This window comes from Eleutherodactylus coqui, chromosome 3 (genome assembly GCF_035609145.1).
Source record: "Eleutherodactylus coqui strain aEleCoq1 chromosome 3, aEleCoq1.hap1, whole genome shotgun sequence".
Lineage (NCBI taxonomy): Eukaryota > Metazoa > Chordata > Amphibia > Anura > Eleutherodactylidae > Eleutherodactylus > Eleutherodactylus coqui.
In genome coordinates this window covers 240,795,850-240,816,765 of record NC_089839.1, presented here as the reverse complement: position 1 = coordinate 240,816,765, position 20,916 = coordinate 240,795,850, and the positions used below count along the sequence as shown (strand labels likewise).

At 40.0% G+C, this 20,916-nt stretch overlaps 1 protein-coding gene across 2 annotated transcripts in view; it reads left to right on the top strand.

The window, feature by feature from the left end:
* Window positions 1–20,916, top strand: part of NR5A2 (nuclear receptor subfamily 5 group A member 2) — a 117,849-nt gene that overhangs the window by 35,982 nt on the left and 60,951 nt on the right. For both annotated transcript variants that reach the window (XM_066597174.1, XM_066597173.1), the window contains exon 4: window positions 1,330–1,976. In XM_066597174.1, the coding sequence (XP_066453271.1) occupies window positions 1,330–1,976 (647 nt within the window). The remainder of the gene's footprint in view (window positions 1–1,329; window positions 1,977–20,916) is intronic.

Below are 20,916 nucleotides of genomic sequence, written 5' to 3'. Positions count from 1 at the left end.
AAATAATCCTAATCATCATTCAAACTCTTAATATCTTGATGTATCAGTGGAAATCACACATCCCATTCTATTATTTCTGCACAGATTCAATGCAGAATCGCGAGTGAAAATAGATATTGTTTTTTCTAGTTCTAAACCCTTATGCCATTGATGACGGCAATTCATTTGGCAAGAGCAGGTTTAGAAAGAAAGGTCATTCGGGTCAACTAAACCACAAATACGTTTTCTGATTATCACTCTGCAACCGATCTGTTCATTTGGGACGTCAAACTTTTTTTTTCACCTAAAAAATAAAAAAAGGACACTTTTATAGGTTTCCAGATGTGGAAAGTATAGTATATAGAAAGCCTGAAAAGAAAAATAAACGTGGCAGACAGGGAAATGTGAGAGCATAGCGCTTTTTCCTCTGGAACTTTCTTTTTCCTAAAATAAAAAGTAAAAAAATTTTTTCTCTGTGTCTAATTATTGAAGGAATTTTGGAATTGATTGAAAAAAAAAAAAGTTATATATATATATATATTTACACAAAAATCCCATTTCACATCTGTATAGCTCTATATTGGCATGGCATATTATATCTCCATATACTATACATTATCTCTCTGCTTTTAAGTTCCTGTCTGCTGTAACTCATTCTCCCTGTAATGGCACCGCAGTGTGTACTTTACTAATAGCCCTATTAAACCTAAATTGTAGCCTATAAATTACTGAGCTTCATTAATTGCAGAAGTCTTTATACGAGATGTGTATCTGAGATCTCCATGCATTTTTAATGGTGGTGTAATCACTCCTTTGCATAAGAGCCACTGGCCAAGGTAGGCGCAGTCAGTGTCACTAGCTATCCCATTAAACTTGCACCACAATGAAACTTACCGCTGTGACAAACCCCATTAAAATCCCCCCCCTGGCTGCAGCTGAAACACATTTCTTCTTAATTATTCCTAAAACTGAAGACTTTGCTTTTCTGAAGCTTTAGTAAAAATAAAATCAAATTTTCTTTTCTGCTTTAGGAAAGTAACAAGCTGACACTATTATGTAGGCATCCTAATATAAAAGAGTCTTCAGCACAAAGGGGAAAGCTATAGAATATCCATCGATAGGAAAAAAGGCAATTGTGTCACTGTATGTATACATAGAATTTATGGGAGACTCCTTTTATATCCAATGTGCAAGCAATATCCATATTCGTATTTCCAAGCATTTTAATGAATTGCTCTTCTCGCAATATTGTTACAATTGTTTGTGTTGCCATTGATATAATGTCATAGAAATATCAAGTAATTATAACTTCCTGCCTCCGTTTAATATTGGACTTTCTCTGTTATACAGCTGTGAGGGCCGACCGAATGCGTGGAGGGAGGAACAAATTTGGGCCAATGTACAAACGGGACCGTGCTCTCAAGCAACAGAAAAAAGCTTTAATTCGAGCCAATGGACTTAAACTAGAAGCTATGAGTCAGGTCATCCAAGCCATTCCCACAGATTTGACCATTTCTTCGGCTATCCAAAATATCCACTCGGCATCCAAGGGTCTACCTCTAAACCATACGGCCCTTCCTCCAACAGACTATGACAGAAGCCCTTTTGTGACATCACCTATCAGCATGGCCATGCCCCCTCATGGCAGCCTGCAAGGCTACCAGGCCTATGGCCATTTCCCCAGCCGTGCTATCAAATCGGAGTACCCGGACCCTTATACAAGTTCTCCAGAATCTATAATGGGATACTCTTACATGGACAGTTATCAGTCCAGCTCCCCTTCCAATATCCCACACCTTATAGTGGAACTCTTGAAATGTGAGCCTGACGAGCCTCAAGTCCAAAGCAAGATCATGTCATATTTACAGCAGGAACAGGCCAATAGGAGCAAACATGATAAACTTAACACATTTGGACTCATGTGCAAAATGGCCGATCAGACATTGTTTTCAATTGTTGAATGGGCGAGGAGTAGCATATTCTTCAGAGAGTTAAAGGTAAGATTGGTGTCTGTTGCTCAGATGCCATTATATCCTCTGGCTGGTAAGCTGCTTTTTTTAATATAATCAGCTAACGATTACCATATGTAAATACTTGTAAACAATAAATGAACTATTGGAATAACTATTTGAGTAACCGGCAGAGCAGTAACTTTTTTCAGTTGACAGTGTACCTCTTAGAGTAGTTATTGGATGACTATTACTATTCCCATAGTAATGCAGCGAGAAAAAGGATGTTTCTCCCATAAAGTACATCAAAGAATTCAATGGATTCATTTTCAGTAAATGCTATATTTAAACCTGGTACAGTCTTGTAGAGTTCACTTAATAACTCATCGGAGTTATTGAATACATTCACGGCTGATCCATAGGGTCAGGATTTTCCATGGCGGTGCTGAAAGGATGTTTAATTATTTAGGCTAACAAGTCACATATAATTAGGGAGCTAGAAGTGTCTTAGACTTTTTTTAAGTTATAAAAGCAGGAAATTTCTTTAATTAGCTTGATGAAAGTACAACGTTCAGGTCTGTTCTTTCAATTACTGATCGCATGCAGCAGGCACAGCAGTGGGCCTATTGTACAGGCAACTGGATTGTACAACTTCCCTGCCAGTTGTTAAAAAACAGTAATCACCTTCCAGCTCCTTGTCAAGTGCATTAAATGACCGAAGATTGTTAATGGCGCAGCAACTTATTTCAAGTGCAACTTTACCTATCTCTGTAAAATCGACTCACTCTTAATAAATACAGAAGGGTCCTACTGACCCCCCTCTCAACTGTCAATGGTTAATGAGTATAGCGTTCTTCCATATTCCAGCCAAGAGGAAGAAGTGCAGTGAAGAAAGGGCCAGAGGGGAATACTTATGCGATCATACTGGAGCCTTGTCTGACCTCGTTGTGAACATAATAGGAAGTACATGCATTCATATATGCCTTTTTTAAAGATGTTTTTCAATTGTGCTTGATTATGTGTTTTTTAGTAGTCACAGAGCAGTTACACAATTACTATTGGCAATTATTGTATGTGAATTATTGACCTAAATGAAGGTCACTCATTCCATATTTGTAAGTTATTGAAGTTAAATAGGTGAAGAACTATGGAAAGAAGGCATGCACTCGGTGTGGTTGGTACTCTTAGATTGCCTAAATAATCCAGAGACTACTATTCCAACAATGGTACTAGTGTCTAAAGCTATGTTCATACCCTCATTAATTCTTGTCAAGGGAGATGCCCATTGCTTTTTCATGGCCGGAATAGTGAAGCGTGCTGCAATATTCTATACAGTAAAAGAAAAATAGGCACCTGACGGAAACTTGACAGACCCGTTATAATTTAATGGGATCTGAAGGCTATATTGCAGAATACAACGGAGCCTTAAAGCTCTTTTAACGTTCACCCAAACATACGTTTCCTCAATGATTGGCCGTGTAAATTCCAACAATCCAACAAGCTCCCCGTGACTCTTGTGTTCCATTTGGACAACATCTTGAAAGTATTTATTTAGAAACTCTGCAGTGTTTCAGAATAATACATACACAGTACAATGTACATACCTGTCCAAGGTTCATGTGGCCTGAGGTTCGGGCAGCATAAACCTGGGGACAGGTTTCCTGTAAATACACCAGATTTATCACAGGGACTCTGCTAAATAATATATCTGGTGTATCTTTAGACTGAGACCACCTATTAGTTGGATTAGTTTATGCCAAAATTTGGAACTATTTCAGACACACAGTGTCACATTTAGGCCATGCTCACTTTCCACAAAGCCAGGCCCCTTTGTCGGACCAGTCGTAAAAAGTTCAATCCATGGAAAACGGTTTTCTGCCACATTATGCATCAGAAAACTGGCAAATTTTCAAAATCTGCCCCAATGGGGTGCGCCTAGTTCAGGGACTTAGGTGGGGGTGCATGATGCAAGGAATATAAGAGCATCAAAAACAGACCATACACAGGACAATGTATCAGTTCTTCCGAAGTGTTCCTTTAGGGCTGTGTTTATATGGCCGTTCTCTGTTCTATTATGGAACAGAATAACAAATTTTTCCATTAACCCATTAACTTTCACATGAGTTGTATTTAACTGACACTAGTTTTGAGCCTTGGGGCTCGTGAAGCATATATAACTCGCATGTCTCCTTACCTTGGGAGCCGCGTGGTACGTGACATCGAAGGACATACTTGGGGGGTTTAATTTCGAGGTCGTCATCCAGGAACACCCAAGGTCCACTCCAGACACAACTAAATGTTTGTGGACTGACAGAAGATTCAATTCTCAGAAATAATTTCAATAAGTACGTTGTGAGCCACGGGCGGCTCAAGAGGAGTGCAGGGGAAAAATTGTTTCTAGCACCACATGAGTTGCATATAAGACTCAGTTCACATCTGCGTTACGGATTCAGTCACAATTGTATTTCTCTGTTCTTTATTTGGAGCAGAGAAACAGAATCAACGCTGATCGGTTACTTATTTCAATGGCGTTTTAAAAAAATTAAAAGCAAACTGAATATTTTATTTGTTTTCCATTTTTTAAAAGCCCCATTGAAATCAATGGTGAAGGGGGGGGGGGGAGCGGGTCAGTTTATTTCAGTTTATTTTCAGTTTATTTTCAGTTTCTGCTCCAAAAAAGGAGCGAAGAAACAGAATTATGACAGAAATCTTAACGCAGATGTGAACTGAGCCTAATTCACGCAGGGAAAACCATAGAAAATGACAACATTTTCAATAAAATAAAAAGGATTATTTTGTTTTCAAGGTTTTTATTCCAACCGTGGCCGTAAGGACATTTTTTTCCTAGTGTAGCAGCCAATGTGTTAGTATATTGATTATACTTACAGTAGTGACATGGTAGACAGGTCACCATTCACAAGTCTCTCCATTCCTTTGCATGTGAAATGCTATCACAGCAGATCAATGAAGACCCGGTTCACGGAATCATTTCACAATTTATTAACGATTTGCTCTAAAACACATCTGTAAAAAAACAAGATAAAGTAGAGCTCTGCTCAGACTTCCTGTGTACAGTTGGCCCTATTTGTTATACTAGTATAAGGTGGTCACCAATGTAGACCAACATTCGAGTACTTGGCTGCCAGAATATATGTACAGAATGCCAGTTGCAGCTATATATTGTTAACACCATGGAGCGAAAAAGGTTTTATCCTACCATTCAATTATGTTGTCACTAGAGATGAGCGAGCATACTCGGTAAGGCGATATACTCGAGAGAGCATCGCCTTTTTCGAGTACCTGCTGGCTCGTCCCTGAAGATTCAGGGGGGCTGTGGGGGTCGGGGGTGGCGCGGGGCAGTGAGGGGGAGCGGGGAAGAGAGTGAGAGAGATCCCTCTCTCTCTCCCTCCCGATCCCCTCCGCAACCCCCCCCCCCTCGGGCTCCCACGAATTTTCAGGGACGAGCCAGCAGGTACTCAAAAAAGGCAATGCTCTCTTGAGTATATCGCCTTACCGAGTAGTATGCTCGCTCATCTCTAGTTGTCACATTTGGGAAGAGAAGAGTACTTATAGAAGGACTTATAGATTCTGAGTGAACACTCCTAACGAGTTATGTTATTTACCTAGATGTCTTTTGTTTTAATTTTAATGGACACCCAAGAATGAGGTGGTGGATTGTTAGTTATTTCACCATTAGGCTTCATTCACACGAGCGCATATACGGTGCATTTTTATGTCCGACCAATATACTCAACCATCTGAGACATTGGTTTCCAATGTATTCGTTCACATGGGCAAATATACGGCACGTAAAAAAGGTTGCACTGTAAAAAAAATGGAACATACACGACCGAGATACGGTGGCAGTGAATATACTGTGGGTAAAAAGATCTTTTGACCGATATACATCGGCAGCTCCCATAGACTCCTTATGGGAGCTGGAGAAAAAAAAAGTGAGGGGGAGGCAGACTAGCATTGTGCAGCGCTGCAAAAAGCTTACAGGTGCCTCCCTATTTAGGCATTCAAAGGCATCCTGAGGATTTACGCCAAGCGAGGGTTTTCAAGGATGTGATGTATTTTTTTGCTATAAACAACGCTCACGGTTGTGTGAATGGATGTGTGCATAGATGATCAGCCAAAAGATAGTTCTAGAACTATGTTTTGGCCAATATACACTGGCGGGTCCCATAGACTCCTATAGGAGCAGGGAACAAGAAGGGAGGGGGAGGCATTTTTGTAATGTCCAACGCTGCGAAAAGCTTACAGGTGCCTCTATATAGGCATTGGAAGGTATCCCAAAGTTTTTGACAGAGTGAGGGTTTTCCGAGGTGCAACGCATTTTTTCCGCTAAAAACGACGCTCACGGTCATGTGACTGGACACGAAAACGCTGTCCATGATCGCAGAAAAACGCCCATTCAGGTGCTTATATGGAGCAGGTGTGAAAACGTAAAACCGCTGCTTCCATATATCCGCTCGTGGGAAAGAGCCCTTAAATTAGAAACTGTTCATTCATGGTGACGGGTTCACTTTAAGAATGGTAACCTGCTCTTAATCGCTTTATGAAGTTCTAATTGCATTCTAATCTGTTTCCAAGAAGCACATACCCCCCCCCCCCCCTGTGCCCGGGGACTAATACTATTTTAAAACTATTTTAACTTTAAATAAACCCCGAAGAGAAGTGTGTGAGGATTTGGATTTGCCTCATAAACAGAGGAAATCTAATGAATAAAGTTCTGCCCCAGCTCAACTTTATATTTAGCACTTCCAGTAATATGAGCCAAGTAGGAACAAAAGGAGGGCTAAATATAGAAGTGGGATAATAGATAGCCACGAATATTCTTCAGATAGTGTTCCCATATCACAGGGAACGTTCAAAGGGGCAAGGGTTATTTTTAAGGATTTCTCAATTTAACAATGAGGCTTGAGCTTACTATGCGGAGCGCACACATGACAGCGACAGAGCTAATCCTGCTTATGTGTATGTGGGTATCATCTGCTCACAGTTAGGAATACTGCCTAGAAGAAAAACTGTCTTTATTGTCCATGGCAACCAATCACAGAGCAGCTTTCATTTTTCAAAAGTGCTATGAGGAATGAAAGCTGGGCTGTGATTGGCTGCTAAAGGAATATTTTGGCCCTATATAAATAAAGATTATCATTATTAATGAAGGCAACAAAAACAATTCTGGTTTTAGAGCGGTTCACAAATATCCCAAATCTTTATATCGCATGCAACATTATTTGGAAGTTGTACAGAACGTTGTTGGCTACTAAAGCCAATCCCAGACTAGCTTTTGGTCGGCATTTACAACATTTTTGATGTGAATATTAGAATTTTATTTTTTTCCTATTACGTTTTGCAATCCAGGAATTTGAAGATTCACACTATGGGCTGAAATAAGATGACAGGAGATTTGAGACCTATGCTTTTATAGTCTCTTGATAAATAGTGACTACTGGTACTTAGCAAGGCCTTAAAGGCTTCCTACAGGCAGTCTTTTTTTCTGGTGTTTTTGTTTTTTATGTAATTTAAAAATTAAAAATGTTATTTTTTCATGGTGCATTTTTTGTGCCTTTTTTGGTCACACATAGCTTTTGTGCTTGATATATATTTTTTACCTGCAGAGAAACCTATAGGAAAATGCCTGTAAAATGGCCAGACCTAGAGTATGTTGGGATTTTGCAAAAATGGTATTGACCCAAAAATGCACCAAAAGGAAGAAAAAAAAATGCAGTTCCCCCATCCTCCCAACCCTATTTCCTATTTTTTTGTATTTTTGTATAGGCCGTATTGTGTTTTATTGCTCTTTTTCTTGATTGGCTCACAAACTGACATTGCACTACTTTGAACTTTATTTTCTAAGTTTTTATGATACTACTTCTTGCTGTTAACACAACTTTTCCAATAAAAAGTAAATTTACAAAAAAAAAAAATAAGCAATGCTTGCAGGGCTTTTACTATTTTATTACTGACTTGTAGAAACCATCTGAGAGCAGTGGTTTATTGCTGCAAAAAAGCGATAAAATCACTGCGGCAAGAATGCAAAAAAAACTATGTTTTTATAAAAAGACTGTGTGACATCAGCCGTGCACATGCAGAGGTGAGGGTTTTTTTCTCATGAATTTTGGAGAATCTGTGAAGAAAAAAAATAGGAGGGAAATTCATGATGGCTTGTTTACCACAATTGCGTTGTAAAAAAGTTGCAGTGTTTTGCGTGAATTGCATTTCTGCAAAATATGTGACTTTTTTCTTTTTTTTCTACCACTCTCTTCACTTTTATAAAAAAAAGTAGGTGAGGTTTATCAGGGTGAGGTTGTCTAAAGCCCATCTATAATTTATGCCAAAAACTGGCATAAACTATAGCTGAAATCTATGCCAGCTCGTAGTCATATGGATGGCGGATAGGTGCGCTTTAATACATTTGTCACACTGCACTTCGGTTCAGTCTTTATTTAGACAGGCATATAAAATGCTGATCTAAGCAAATTTCCCCCATGACAAGCTGCATTACATGAGGCATCACACATCATGCCTATAGATGTATATTGTGCTCTGTTAGTGCAGCCCATGCACTACTATATGGTCCAGGCACTGCCGTGGGAATGAGCTCTACAGCTGGCCATAGACGTGAGATATTTATCTCCAGATCAACATTAACCCTTTCTAATCAACTGTCTGACGTCTTCAGACATTCTGATTGAAGGCTGTACAGCTCCGATGTCGGAAGATGTCCAGCAGGGTATTCTTACTGTATATTACTGGCTGCTCAGTTATCAGGGGCCTCTCCAGCATGTCCCATACTGCAGTACTGTCTTTAGCCAGCAGATGGTGCCATTGTATAATGGCAGAAAGAGAAAACCCCCTAGGAAGCCCTGAATCCAAAATTGGATTGCAAAGGGTTAATAGACTGAACTGAATGAACACGCAGTCTTGTTTCAGTCTTACGGACTATGTAACTATGTTACTAAGTCTCCCTACTATCGTCCCAGCAATAATCCGCTCCTATGCTTTCACACAGGAGTGAGGATCGCCCAGTGAATGGAGGCAGAGCGGGTCGTAGATCACTCCGACCAAGCACTTCCATCCTCAGTAGATGAATGACAGCCTGTTTACACAGGCCGATTGTTTGACACAGAACTTCCAATGAATAATTATGGTTCGTCATTCAGCTTTCAGAATCCCGCGATCCAGCAAGAATCTGAATGAGTATCATTCAGTGTAAAAGAGCCCTATGCCAGATCATTGGGCAACCCAGCAACGCCAATTTCTTCCCATGCGGCCAGGTCTGGGAACAAGGCGGTTCAGATTGAACTGTACAGTGGCCATCGGCACTGCAACCTCCCCTGTGCCGAGTGTGGATGTCACTTTTACCTCTCCCACTCTAGGGCTTCCCATTGTACAGACCTTGCTACAATTACACACGTGTGCTTGATATGATGGTATGTGTTAGCTGCAGATCACTTTTTTAATCTTCAATTACTAGGTGCACAAGGCCAATAGTTTTTTGCTTCTTCCCTTCCACAAAGCGGCCAGCAGTTTGATGGATTAGAAACCAGGCGTAGAAAGCAGCTTGTTTTCACAGAGATGACATTGATTTTCTTCATTAATAATTCATTAAACAATGGAAACAATCTGAACAATTGTAGAAGCTGAAGCTTTGAACATATGGTGGCTCACTCTTCCCGTGACATCTGGTATTACATTGTAACACATTGTGTACTGTATCCTGGTCTCATTTCTCATTGTGCTCTCAATGTCTCCGCTAGAATGGCTACAAGGTATCATTGGTTCTTCTCACGAACGTGTTCCAAGCAGAATGTACCTGTTTAGCATTATTGCTTCACCTCTTGCTGTCTGTCGTGTTTCTCTTTCTGTGCTGATCTGGAAAATGCTTTTCAGACGCTGTAATTAGGGCCATACTTATGGAGTCCAGTATATTGATTATTTATGGACTGGGGGGTCGGATACATATCCGTATGGATGCAGTATTCACATTGCTCAGTACACTGTCACAATACACTACCGGTAGCTCCGATATCATGTTTGTAAACACAAGTGTCATATCTCGCACCTATTTGCTGTGTTTGGGTCTGTTCATATCATTATTAGAATTGGTGCGATTTGTGCATTTTTCACCATTGACCGTTAATATTTTAGGGCATTTTGGTGATGACACGCTAATTTAGGAGATCATAACAGTTAATTAGGTGTGTCATCCCATCATATAAGGCAACATACTGTATATAGTGTACATGTTCACTTGGTCTATACGCTAAGTATTGTGTCTAAAGCTCTGATCACACAAATTTGTTTGTGTAAATCCAAAGTCCCATAATTTGGATAGAGTTTTTTCCTTTTTTTTTTATTTAAAAAAGTAACAAAACCGCAGCAAGAATGCTCTGTGCATATTCTGGCTAAGGCCGGATTTACATTAGCTTAAGCATATTTGCATTGGTATAATATACTGTACTTATTGTGCATGCAAAAAAAAATACGCACCCAGCCATAATTAGTCTAATGATTTCATGATATGTTTATTTTTTCCTGCGCAATTACGCAGTGTGTCACGCATCTGCTAGCATATTGCGTGCACATTTGCACATCTCCATTGACTTCTATGGTTCCTTTGATGCGTAAAGGTGCAGAAAAATAGAGCATGATGTGTTTTATTTCGAGTCACTAAAATGTGCAGGAAATCAATGGGTTCTGTTCACTGCATATTGCACATGCAAATGTTGCGTGCGCAAATACGTGTGCAATCTGGCCTAAGGCTGGGTTTATATATGCGCCGTGTTCCATCTCGTTGGGCTTTTCAGTCATTTTGACAGCCAAGTATAGCATAATCTACCTTGCTATTCCTGCCATCAAAATCATGAGACCCCAGACAGAAACCTGCTACACCCAATTATAAGTCTATGGGATCCACCATGATTTTTTAGGATCCGTTATAAAATAGATCAGTCATATCTGTCATAGCTGCATTAAGAACGGAAGCCAAGTCAGTATTGTGTACAGACTCTAATAATAAAGACACCCTGCAGTTTGGTTAGCACCCGCCTATTGAAGCCACCGCTCTTTATTGAAGAACAGGATCATGCACGTTTCACTGTTACTTGCGCCAGTTACAGAAGGATTACCTAAAAGTTTGCATCATTTTTTATTTTTTTTTGCTCAGTTTACATACAGGTTTTTGTGTTTTTTGTTTTTTTTTCAAAGTTGCAGTTTTTGAAGGACATTTCTTGATCCAAAGTAAAAGGTGGATCCAGCGTGAAGGAACAGTATTTTCTTTGTATTTCCCTATTTCCCATTCTTTTTGTTTGCACTGCTGGCTTTGGCTTAAAAAAAAAAAAACTAAATGAAAAATTGCAACAAAAAATTGTGAGTTAAAAAAAAACCTGTGAAAACACCCTTAAAGCATTTTTTTCATAAAAATAGCAGATTCTGTTAAAGAATTGCCAGGCCAGTGCAAGCAGAGCCTTGTATGCAGTTTTTTTACCTTCTTATCGTTTCGCTATCTATCGAGTCAAAGGTAAAACCGTAACTGTAAAACCTTTGCATGACTTGACTTGTGGACTTTAGGGCCACTTCCTCAGTAACCTCTCGCTGGGCTCTGTGTAGTCTACAATTGTGTTCCTGAAATGTATGTGTACAGAGATCACTTCCAGTTGTTCTTCGAAGTTTTTAGTACTGTTTACTTTAACGAAAAAAAGCTTCTGTATGTCACATGGCCGTCAAAAACATACCGTCTTTTTAGAATTTGCTGCTTGCGGCCGGGGACAAATGACTTTTGCCCTTCAAGTGACAATGACTTATTATAATTGTAGATTATTAATGACCATGGATTTTCAGGAATTGTATTATTCTTCAGCACTATTTATATTAACTTTACTATTTTCAGGCATCCTTAACCCTTAACTATCTCATGCCCTCGGTGACTTGCCATTTTAAAAACTGAATTCCAATTCTTTTTCTAAATTTCTAAATATAAAATAAAATACACAAATTTCCTCATATTGAAAAATATGTTTTTAACATTTTTCTGCCCAAAAATTTGGATTTAAATTGGCCGGTCTAAAAATTAAATTGGTCAGGAAACGGTTAAGACAGTCGAGCCGTAGCTGAGGTGTTAGCTGAGACAAAATCAATAAGGATCTGCTCACATCAGTTGGGGACATACAGGGGATGTATATGTTTGCATGTTGGATCCATTGGACAATTTTTTAATAGGAATTGAAAGTTTTTTGTTCTTTTTTGCTTCAGTCTGTTTTTGCAGATAGGTTCAAGTGTTTACTGGGAAAACCTTTACATTTCTATTCATTTAACCATTTATTTATTTTGTATAACAAAGTTGACCGTATATTACATTGATTTACAGAGTAGTTTACGCTATACTTACAGTAAAACAATATCCACATGAAAAATGGTCAAAAATTTGCAAAACAGAAAAAAAAGACATATTCCGTCTTCTAACATATAGGTCAGACATAAGGCCCACATGTAAGAAGTCATTTTATGTACTGAGGCAATATTCCTGTGATTGCAAATCCGAATGTTCTGCATATTATATATTGGAAATCTGGCTTCATTCTAAGATGGGGCCACGGTCTTCCTCATTGTAGTATCACACATAGCATTATTAGGAAGAAAGCTGCCTTTTTTGATACATTTTTTGCAGCCATTTTTGCTGCATTTTCTTCCCCCAAAATCTTCAGATGTTAGCTGTAGGTCTACATGGAGTTCTGCAATGTATTCTACAGTGCCCTTTTTTGTGGTGTTTTTCCTCATTTTGGGTACATTTTTTGAGGTTTATAGCATTTTTTTGTCAAAATACAGCAAGCTTTAGATTAAGGCATTTTCCAATAACTTCTCTATAGGAAAAAAAAGCCAGAAAAAATGCATGTGTGTATAAAAAAAAGCCACGAAAAGATTGTGTGTGAAGAAAGTCTTAGAGGGTTGTTTTTCTGAAATAGTTTTAGACTGAAGTGAGGATCACATTTACTTCACTGGAAAAATATTTTGGACCTGAAACAAACAGGGTCAGATTATGCACAGTGTCATAGGGACCGTTTTTGGCTGCGCGTCTACATTTTCAGATTTTATTTTTTATAGTTTCCAATTTGTAACTTATTTCTGCGGGTTTTACAGTAAACCCCTCATCGTATGAAGTAATGTAAACATTTAGTCATCAAATTCCATATAGTAGAAACTACATATTACAGAGTAAACCCTTGCTTTATACCCTGAGAATAAATGTGTAATAGAACTAGTACGTTCCATCCATTTTTATTTTCCCTGTCTTAAAGAGAATTTGGCATGGGATAAAGTTGACACGGCTGGCTGCATAGCTGCAGTCCCGCTTACTGTATCCCCATTTCTTTCCTTTTTCATACTCATATCCATTGACCCAAATTGGCTCTTCTTAGGTCCAACTTCTGTCAATATGTTGTGTTCGGTCCCCACTGCTCACTGTGAAAGGATGACGTTGGACTTGATTTTGACAATTTGATGTCACCCAGTGACTGTGGACTGCCCACTTGACACATTGACAGCACTGGGAATCAGATGTAAGAACAGCCCAATGGACAACAGAGGTGAGTATGAAATAAAAAAGAGGGGATATCCCATGATAGATCCTCTTTAAGCCTAAGTGGACTTCCTTACCCTATCACCGTCCACCTAAGTGGACTTCCTTACCCTATCACCGTCCACCTAAGTGGACTTTCTTACCCTATCACCGTCCACCTAAGTGGACTTCCTTACCCTATCACCGTCCACCTAAGTGGACTTCCTTAGCCTATCACCGTCCACCTAAGTGGACTTCCTTACCCTATCACCGTCCACCTAAGTGGACTTCCTTAGCCTATCACCGTCCACCTAAGTGGACTTCCTTCACACACTTTTCAGGTAGGTTTTTCTTTACCCTAAGAAATGCATGTTAAAAAGCCACATTTTTTTTTACGTTGTACATGCACTTCTTAGAGGTGTCTTTTGGGTGGCTTATTTTTTCTTATTTACACATTTTTATGTGCACTTTTCCCTGACTTTTCTTTTAGATGCAGAAGCCTTTCAAAAATGCCAGAAAAAATGGTGTATGTTCACATACTGAGTAATTAGGGTAGGGCTTCCATCTGTGCAGCATTAGTGCTATTACCAACAACTATTGTCTAGTTTCAACTGTACTAAGTACTTTCTTATATTGACTTTCACTGGCAGTGACATGTTTAAGTGGTCAGGCCCCCTAAGACTGAAGTGTATCAATGGTAGTGAAATGTCTAATGGCCCTGTCTTCCCTAACCACAAAGGTTGCTTAGAAAAACCATTATGTGACATCATGTCCTGTTAATATATTTTACTTTATATACTCATCTCCTCTGATTGCTGCAGTTAGTGTTCAGTGAACTGAAACAGCTGATCCCTGCTTCGGGTCAAACTTTGCTAAAAGTTCCGTTCAGCACGAACTCAAACCTTGGGTAGTTTGCCTTGGCCACATCCACAAAAATGGCTTAAGCTACCAGTCTTTTGGAAATGCTGGCTAGGATGGTGAGCTGAATGCTTCGTTGCTTGCACGCTGATAGCCATATTAGCATGAAGCCAAGAGATGACTCTTGGATAATCACACTTTTAGATCCTCAGTATAAAACCAAAATGGGGCAAGGAAGGAGGCAGTGTTGGCTTATTATCAAGAGAACCTATGCAGCTACACCTTTCAAATGACAGAAACCTGCAGCAACATGTCTGACCACAGGGTCGCTGTCCGCGCCCCACTGAGTCAACACTCCACCGCCTCTGCTATGGATTTTTGGGTCAGCAGACTGGAACAATGACGAGAACTGGCCCAGTTTGTCCTGGGTATACGATCTTGTCCACCCTCCAGTGTAGTATCAGAGAAGGTATTCAGCTTGGCAGGTGGAGGCATTCCCAATAAGTGAACAAATCTGTCCGCCGAAAGCTTGGAAAAACTCACATTTGTGAAAATGAATCAGGTATGGATTGGTGAGGATTATAATCCCCCTGTGCCTGATGCTACTGATTAGATCTGCCATTGCTGCTGTCGACTTGCTACTACCCTGTTTCCCTGAAAATAAGACATACCCCGAAAATAAGACATAGCATGATTTTCTAGAATTGTTGAGGATGCTAAATGATTTTTCAAGCTTTTCGAGGATGCTTGAAATGTAGCCCTACTCCAAAATTAAGCCCTGCTAACAGTTAATTAAAAAAGTCAATTTTAAATAGTGTCCAGGCAGCTATACATGTAAAAAAGTTAAACCTTTTTGAACAAAAATTAATATAAGACACTGTCTTATCTTCGGGGAAACACGGTACAACCAGTCACCTACAACCACCAACTACTACCAGGCCTAAATAACCACAGATCTCCTGTCCTGTCCATTGTTTAATATTGTGCCACTGCTGATGCGGCTACTTCTACCACCACCCCTACTGCTACTACTACCAGGCCTACACAACCAAAGATCAACCAGATGATCTCAGAAAGGGATAAGCTGTTCATTTGTAAAAAAAAAAGCCATTTCGTCTTCACTTTCCAGAACACCAATCCTGTTGCTACTCCCCAAAATGGAATAATTCTAAAAAGCCATTGCTTCATCTTCACTTTACAGGCACGAAACATGTTGGTACTCCCAAAAAGAAATACTTTTTGGACCATCTGGAAAAAATACATTTTTGTACCTTTTTTAACTTTTAAAAAGCATAAAAAATGTCTAGTTCTGTGTGTTTTTAAGCAAGCTGTTAGTTACTACTGGGTACCATCTGTTTACCCAAAGTGCTGCTATAACTTTGACATTATCTTTGCCTTAACTATAGCTCAAAAGCATTTGGATATAATCCTAGGTGACCTAAGAGCGTTATACACCAGTTTTAGGGGTATTGATGAAGTTCAAACTACTTCAAACCGAACCAAACTTTTTGCTGAAATTCAGTGAACCGGCGGACATACCAAACTTTTCAAAAATTCATTTATCACTAGTTGCATTACCTAGATGGACAGACGGACAAATAGATAGACACTGAGCATGAAGTTTAGTTTTGCAGTAACCTACAGCGTTATGAATACACTAGAGATGAGCGAGCGTACTCGGAAAAGCACTACTCGCTCGAGTAATTTGCTTTATCCGAGTATCGCTGTGCTCGTCCCTGAAGATTCGGGTGTCGGCACGGAGCGGGGAGCTGCAGGGGAGAGCGGGGAGGAACGGAGGGGAGATCTTTCTCTCCCTCTCTCCCGCCCGCTCTCCCCTGCTCCCCGCTGCGACTCACCTGTCAGCCGCAGCGGCACCCGAATCTTCAGGGACGAGCACAGAGATACTCGGATAAAGCACATTACTCGAGCGAGTAGTGCTTTTCCGAGTACGCTCGCTCATCTCTAGAATACACCTGAGCCAATAGACCATGTTTCATGAAGGAGGTTAGAACTATCTTTAAAGTAATATAAGAAGGCTATAATAAAAGGTGACAATTGCAGAAAGGGTAATAATTACTGTAATAAGAACTGTCTGTTTAGCTGATTGGGCCACATGTCAGAAGGCCCACATGCATAAAGTTATTGTTACAGCAGATCTTGGCACAAGGACAGGTGATCTTTCAGCTCTAGTAATTCAAGAAAAACTTTGTAGTATTCACACCATCCTTCTAATCTTATCGGACCTCAAGACTAAAATAAACCAGCAACGCCACTAATATACCAGTATAAAGCGTGCATAAAGGTGTCACATCTGTAGGACACCCGTGACTGCTTTTTGGGAGGGTGGGGGTGTAGGAGGACGTTATAGCTGGCAATGAGGGGACCAAAATTGCACTTTAGCTTTATTACTTAAATATCAACAATCTTGCATATATAATATACATATTTATGGACTCCATAGATACATTATGTATTTTCAGTTTCATTTTATTATAAAAATAGTATATATTTTCTCTTAGATTTGAGAGAGTTAGGCCGGGCTCACACAAACATATTTGAATTGCGCATTACGCATGTGATGTACGGGGCATATAATACATGGTAAATCTCGACAATTCAAATACATTGATTTTCGCTGTTCCACTTACACTTGCATATATTCTTTGTTTAAAAAAGAACACAGGATGTTCTATTTTACCGTGAATTATGCACAATAGAAACCTAATGTTCTCTATCGGTGCGTACAAGAATGCTGTACGTACGCAATTATATTGCGTATGTGCGGAGTTTTTACGCAATGTTGCTAAGAGACACTAGAAGTAAAGTAAAAAAGAAAGAAGAAACCAGGAAGTCGGTGTATAAAGACGTACATGAGATACGTTGTCATGCGCAGGCAAAAAACGTGGTGATACGCCATTCCACACCCCGGTAAAATGCTGCGTTTCATATGCAGCGATTTGTGCGAGCCCTGTTAGTACCTTCAATCCAAATCACTTCTTCCATTCTTGCCGCTGTTTTTAGGCGTCCATTCACACTGTCTTATGGTCATCCGTGAAATAAACACATTTTTACTACAAAAAAAAAGAAACGGATGAAAACGTAGTGTTTTTACTGACCCATAGGCTATGGCAGGTTAAACGTAGGCAAACAAGGCACATGAGCGACCCTGTCTAGCCAAACAAATGTTTCTGTACGAGTTATTTCTTTTTAGGAAGTGGTAAGTACAGGCTTGCTACGCTTTTCAGTCCCACAAAAAAGTGGATAAAAAAATCCATGTTTTTTTTTACATTGCAGTCAATGGGAAGCGTCTATGCTTTTTTTGAGCTCTTGGCACAAAAGAACCAAAACTCCCAGCTTTTCCTTTACTGAATTCCAACACTTTATCGTTAGTTGATAAAGATTACAGCAAAAATGTATTCATTTTTTATGTAAAAAAAGTATTAAAATGTATATAAAATATACATTATAAAGTATATTAAAATTCACCCATTTTTTCCAGTACTTTTTCCGCATTCGTGAAACATACATGACAATGCCATTGTGGATGAGTCCTTACCGTACTCCACTCCCTATTCTCAACCCCTTCTGCACTCTTTAATGCCAGATGACTCAAATGTATTTATTAACCATTTATGATATTAAACAACATAATTGTGATAATGCCCTTTACATGGATATCTAATATGTGCTTGCCTTCTCTTTCCCTGGACCACCGGGCAGAAATAAGCTCATCTGTATGCATGTCTGATGATGGTATTTACTAATACTACTACTACCAATAATAATAATAATATAGCGCCAGCATATATCATAGGAGATCATTCTACTGCTTTAAATATATTTTTGCTTCCTTTATGGAAGCCATGAAGTAAAGTAGTTTTACACACTGGCCGCTGCTGCTGTCTTCTCCTATTAGAGGTTATCCTTCTGCATAGTCACAGCACTGGAAGCTTAAAGCTGTCACAAGCTTCCCTGCTTCATTGCCTTTGAATTATCTCAGAGCCCTCCCCATGTTCTACATCCTCACTAGATGAACGGCAAGTAAGAGGACAAGGGCAGGGTCGTCCTCTGAAGGACTAGGGGATACCAGGTGAAGTGTTAATGGACCTGGAGCGTATCCACTCTCTTGATATATGGGGCCACATCCTAAAGCCGGCATTGCTTTTCAAAGATATATTATTTCATTTGAGCAGAGCCGTCCGAAAGTGGCTGCGCTGCTGTCCTGATAGATGATCCTGTGTCCGCAATCTGTTATGGAGTGTGAGTTTTTCTCTACTGCCCCTTTCTGCAACTCATAAAAATTGTGCTGAGCTCTCTAAGTTTTCATTGCCTTCCCTTTAACCCCTTGGGTCACAGGTGCCGAGAACAATATGTTTATATATGATCGCTGCCTGATTATGCACAAGGCGAACGGCAAGCCTTTGTAGATGACCCCTTTATTGTGTCGGAGCTACAGCTATAGACCATGCAAGAAAAAAATGGGTTTTCTCCCCCTGATGTACAGTATATGCATGTCTAGCACAGATTCCTGAAATGTGTCAGGACATTCTGGACCACTAATTATGGGTTAGACTCCGGTGTTTAGGAGGACTAATGCTTCTGCTTTACTTGTTGACTTTTAATGCCCTTCATAGGATGTGGAACTCAAATATAATTTATTATTTATTTAATAGAGCGAAGATATTGAACAGCGATCTACATGGAGAGTATAAGTGGGTAGTTTCAGCACCTGGTTGGCAAACAGTGTTAGACAGACACACGCCAGTTTCACAGGAAGCCAATTAACGTATTAGCATGCTTATGTAGTATAGATGAAAACTTGAAGTGCCCAGTGGAGAGCCATGGAAGCACAGGGAGAACAGTCCTACAGCGCTTTCTACTTTGGCATTATGAGAGTTACTATCTAAAAGACTTAGGCCCAATGCACATGGCTGAATTTGCATTGCAGAATGAGGAACGGGCTTCCGCCTCCAGATTCCGCACTAAATACCTGCCATAGCATGCAATATAAAATCCGGTTTCCATGACCACAAGCGGAAAACAATTGCGGGATTTATCGCAGCATGCTCTATTTTAAGCCGGATTCCGTGCAGACAGCTTCCATTGAACTTACCCATCCCGCGACCCTTCCACAATCATTACATTTGTACTGCGCATGTGCGCTGGCTTGCCCGCCGACACATCAGCAGTACAGAGGGAAAAGCATCAGGTCAGGTACGCAGGGCTCACCAGCCAGGCATCGGGTCGGATTCCGCTGCATGTTGAATCTGACCCGGTGGCGTGCTTTCAGCCCTACAGTACTGCATTTTATACTATTTAGTTGTATTAAAAAATATTTCCGACTATAGACAATTTTGCATAAAGCAATAAATCAATAGTACTAGCGAAGTTAGGAAACTTTGCAATAGATGTTATTATGGAAAAATGCCCTTTTCTCCATTTTGACCCCCCCCCCCCCCCTCCAGTTCCTTAGCTGCTCGCTAAGTGCCTTTTTACGCAGGATGATATATCATTCAGATTCCCGCGATCAGTGAGAATCTGTACGATTATCCTTTAGTGTAAATGCAGGCTCCGACTGAACACAGAACAATCAATTCGTTCACCGTTCAGTATATGCTGCATAAAAACTGAACAACTAATCATCCCGTGTAAACAGGCAGTTGTCCATCTATAAATGACTGGCTGTTTACTGTGAATAGAGGCGGACGGACTGGAACAATTACCTGTCCGCTCCACCTCCATTCACTAGCAATGATAGTTCCTGTGTAAAAGCACAGGAACGATTATGGCTAGGACGACCAGTCGGACATCTACATCCAACTAGTCATCCCATCTAAAATCACCCTTACTTAGAATTCACCAATAAAATCTGTAAGGCAGAAAGGATATGGTTCCTCAGCTTCACACAGAGCTGCCCATAGAAGTCCATGGTGAGGCGAAAGGGGAAAGCAGTTGATGTTGTTGCAGGTGGTGGTACAGCAACAAAGGATTCAGGATACGATACAGTAGATGGAGTAACTAAAGTATACAGTATTTATTGAAATACAAAAGAAAAAAATGGAAATGAACAATCATATAGTAACGATAATGATTTAGTAATTTGACCCTTACCTTAATTAGGCCCTAACTATTGCTAGCTAAAGCTGCTCTCAAACTGGCCGCTCTCACACTGGCTGCTCTCACATCGGCCACTTTTTACCGCTATTAGCATGGCGTCCCGAGTGCCTGGATAATTGTAGTGCAATGCTCCCATTCATTTCAATGGGGCCTCACAGACCTGCCGAATGCAGCGTTTCTAATGCTGAGATTTTCGAGCACTATTTGCTCTTTTTTTTTTACGTACCTCGTCACCCATCACAATGATGGGGTGCGTTAAAAAGCACTGCCAAATGCTGTACCATGCGCTAAAAAAGGCTGCTTGAAATCGTGGTAAAATGCTGCAGTTTTGAGTGGCGTTTATCTAAACGCGTGTGTGAGAGCGACCTAAAACCTAGGAATATTAATACCTTGTGAGCAATTCATAATAACAGTAATACTTTGTTAATAATATTATTAGCACTTGAC